Below are 3,169 nucleotides of genomic sequence, written 5' to 3' on the forward strand. Positions count from 1 at the left end.
GATATGGATTCACTTCCTGTTTTAACTGATGGTGGCGCTAGAGCTTTCAATGCAGAGGCACAAAAATGATTTGAGTGATTGGAAAGGTATGCAGCAAAGAGCTGTAAGCATTGTAAGCTGTACGCACGTTAATGAACTTAAGAGCAAATACGCATGTCCAATATTGAACTGATGGTGGCGCTAGAGCGTTCAATGCAGTGGCATACAAATTGATGAGTGATTGCGACATTATGCAGCACAGAGTTGTAAGCAAAGTAAGCAGCATGCATTTCAAAGGATTAACAAGCATAAATGCATGTCAAACATTGAACTAGTGGTGGCGCTACAGCATTCAATGAAGAGGCCTGAAAATTGGTGTGAATGACTGGGACAGTGTCTTGACTCCAGGTACCAAGTTTGGTTACGTTGAGTCAAAGCATCGGTGAGACGTCAGCTCACTTCCTGTTTGGCAGCCTCGCCGGCATTTTCAATTGCCTCTCACAGGAGAATAAACTTGGAATTGAAAAATCTTTGAAATAACTTTTGTGCGGATTGGTCTTAAGATCATCTGTGTCAAGTCTCGAGCGAATTGAACAAACTTTGTGACCCGTGAAGGTTTTTAAAGCTTTCTGAGATAATCCAATATATCGGAGGTCCAATATGGCCGAAAGTGACGGACCATGTATCGTTGAACTTGGGTTGATCCAAGGATCACAACCCTACCTCTTTAGTGAAAATCAGATGCACGAGTCATGGTCCACGTCAGGAATGCATGTCCAACTTACACCCATTGGTGGCGCAAGAGTGTTGGGCATAGAGTTCTGTTAATTGGTGAGAGTGATCATGGAACAGTCCAGAATCTGTGTGCTGAATTTCATTACTTTTGACCAAGCGGTTCAATTTTCGGCCAAATTTTGACCCGTTGGTGGCGCTAGACGGCTGGGTTTAGAGGCCAGTTAATGAGTGTGAGTGGTCAGTACAGTGGTCCGAAACTTTCAGCCAAATTTCAGCACTTTTTACCAAGGCGTTCTATGGGCTGCCATAGACTTCAATGGCAGAGGAGTAATAATAAGAAAACATAGAATCACTAATAGGGGGTCTCGCAGCTTCGCTTCTTGACCCCCCAAAACAAAATTAAAGAATAAGTTGTGCTGTAATGATATGGCAGACACAGACCTGGCGTTCATCCACTTTATTTGTATCAATGCAGATGTACACTTACAAGATCTTGACAGGACAGTGTTCACAGAGATCCAAAAAGCATAAGTTTGCATTTCTAATATACAAAAATGATGTGATCATATTTTAGCACAAATACAAATATCAGAAGTAGAATATATTTAAGAAATCAAACAAATTATCCAAAATATGTCATGAAAACAAATAATTTTAAAAATACGAAGACAAAGTAGGAATCAGTCAAAAATACTGGCCTAACATAGTGTTTTTAGGATTCCAGGCTGGTTTATCAGTATATTAACCACCATCATGAGCATGTTCTAGTCCTGCTCTGTGTTAAGTGTCCAGAGATAACTTCTGTTGTTATATGACACAATGAATAAAATGTTATTGAGTGAAACCTGTCACTTCCATCTTCTCCTCGTGCAAATCTAGATAGCACAGTGCAAACTTCACTTCATTGCTATAGTTGATTAACCGTCAGCGGTCGATTCTTATGTAACTGAGTTTTTCTCCTGTGTGTTCTCATGTGTCCCTTCAGATGTCCATTTACAGTGAAACCTTTACCACACACTGAGCAGCTGACAGATTTGTCTCCTGTATGAGTTCTCATGTGTCTCTTCAGATGTTCATTTACAGTAAAACCTTTACCACACACTGAGCAGCTGAAAGGTTTTTCTCCTGTATGAGTCATCATGTGTCTCTTCAGATGTCCATTTTCAGTGAAACGTTTACCACACACTGAGCAGCTGAAAGGTTTTTCTCCTGTATGAGTTCTCATGTGTATCTTCAGAGAACTATTTACAGTGAAACCTTTACCACACACTGAGCAGCTGAAAGGTTTTTCTCCTGTATGAGATCTCATGTGTCTCTTCAGATGTCCATTTACAGTAAAACCTTTACCACACACTGAGCAGCTGAAAGGTTTTTCTCCTGTATGAGTTATCATGTGTGTCTTCAGAGAACTATTTACAGTGAAACCTTTACCACACACTGAGCAGCTGAAAGGTTTTTCGCCTGTATGAGTTCTCATGTGTCTCTTCAGAGTACCATTTTCAGTGAAACCTTTACCACACACTGAGCAGCTGAAAGGTTTTTCTCCTGTATGAGTTATCATGCGTCTCTTTAGATGTCCACTGATTCTAAATGTTTTCCAACCCTGAGAGCAGTTAAATGGTTTCTTACCAGTTCTACATCTAAATTCACTGTCAGGATCATTTTTCAAAGCCTTTAAAACGGACCGAGGTTCTCTGGTCTCCTGCCAATCAGCACTGTCATCAGTCTCAGGTTCAGAAGAGTCTCCAGTCTTGTCATCAGTATCTGTTTGTAAATGTGAATCTGAGTTCCTGGCTGGTTCTGGTCCCCCACAGTCCTCTTCATCAGCTTCTGTTTCCATCTGTTCAGTTGAGCCTCTGGCTGCAGCTGAAACCAGCTCTGAGGACTGAGGTTTCTCTTCACCGTTGTCTTCTTCACTCTTAACAGGGACAACAGTCAATGGGAACTTGATATCAACCTCCTCCAGGCCTCGATGCTTCTCTCCTTGCTGACTGGTCCAGAGCTCTTCCTGTTCCTCTTTAATGTGTGGGGGGTCTGGGTCCTCTTGGTCCAGACTGGAGCTCCAGTCCTGCTGCTCAAAGGGAACCTCTTCTTTAGTCACCAACAGCTGCTGGACGTCTGCAGGAAAACAATAAACACACATACAGAATATAGAGACATTTCAAACAGCTGAACAATCAGTCACCAGTACACTGTTTTTTTTCTGAAACAAAACAGGCAGACAGACAAACTGCAAAAATATAATGCACCAGCAGTAATGCAGTCATCAGTAGCTTGAGATGAATACATTTGTTACATTTTTTTATAATTGTTAATAACTTGAAACCTTCCAACCTTTCATCTAAACTGTAAACACAAAACCCAGTTTTCAAACTACATTCACAAAACCTGATTCTTCTGGATAAATCAAACCATCACATACTGACTAATTGTGTTTAACTTCTGCAGCCTGTGG

The 3,169-nt window shown here is 41.1% G+C and overlaps 1 protein-coding gene across 1 annotated transcript; it reads right to left on the reverse strand.

The window, feature by feature from the left end:
• Nucleotides 1–1,383: 1,383 nt before the first annotated feature.
• Nucleotides 1,384–2,275, reverse strand: LOC311027489 (uncharacterized protein; the record flags this gene model as incomplete). Its single annotated transcript, XM_084031511.1, has 1 exon — nt 1,384–2,275. The coding sequence occupies one exon, from the start codon at nt 2,273–2,275 to the stop codon at nt 1,622–1,624; it is 654 nt and encodes a 217-aa protein (XP_083887637.1). The 3' UTR covers nt 1,384–1,621.
• Nucleotides 2,276–3,169: the final 894 nt, after the last annotated feature.

This window comes from Eutrigla gurnardus, assembly GCF_963514095.1.
Source record: "Eutrigla gurnardus genome assembly, chromosome: 17".
NCBI lineage: Eukaryota > Metazoa > Chordata > Actinopteri > Perciformes > Triglidae > Eutrigla > Eutrigla gurnardus.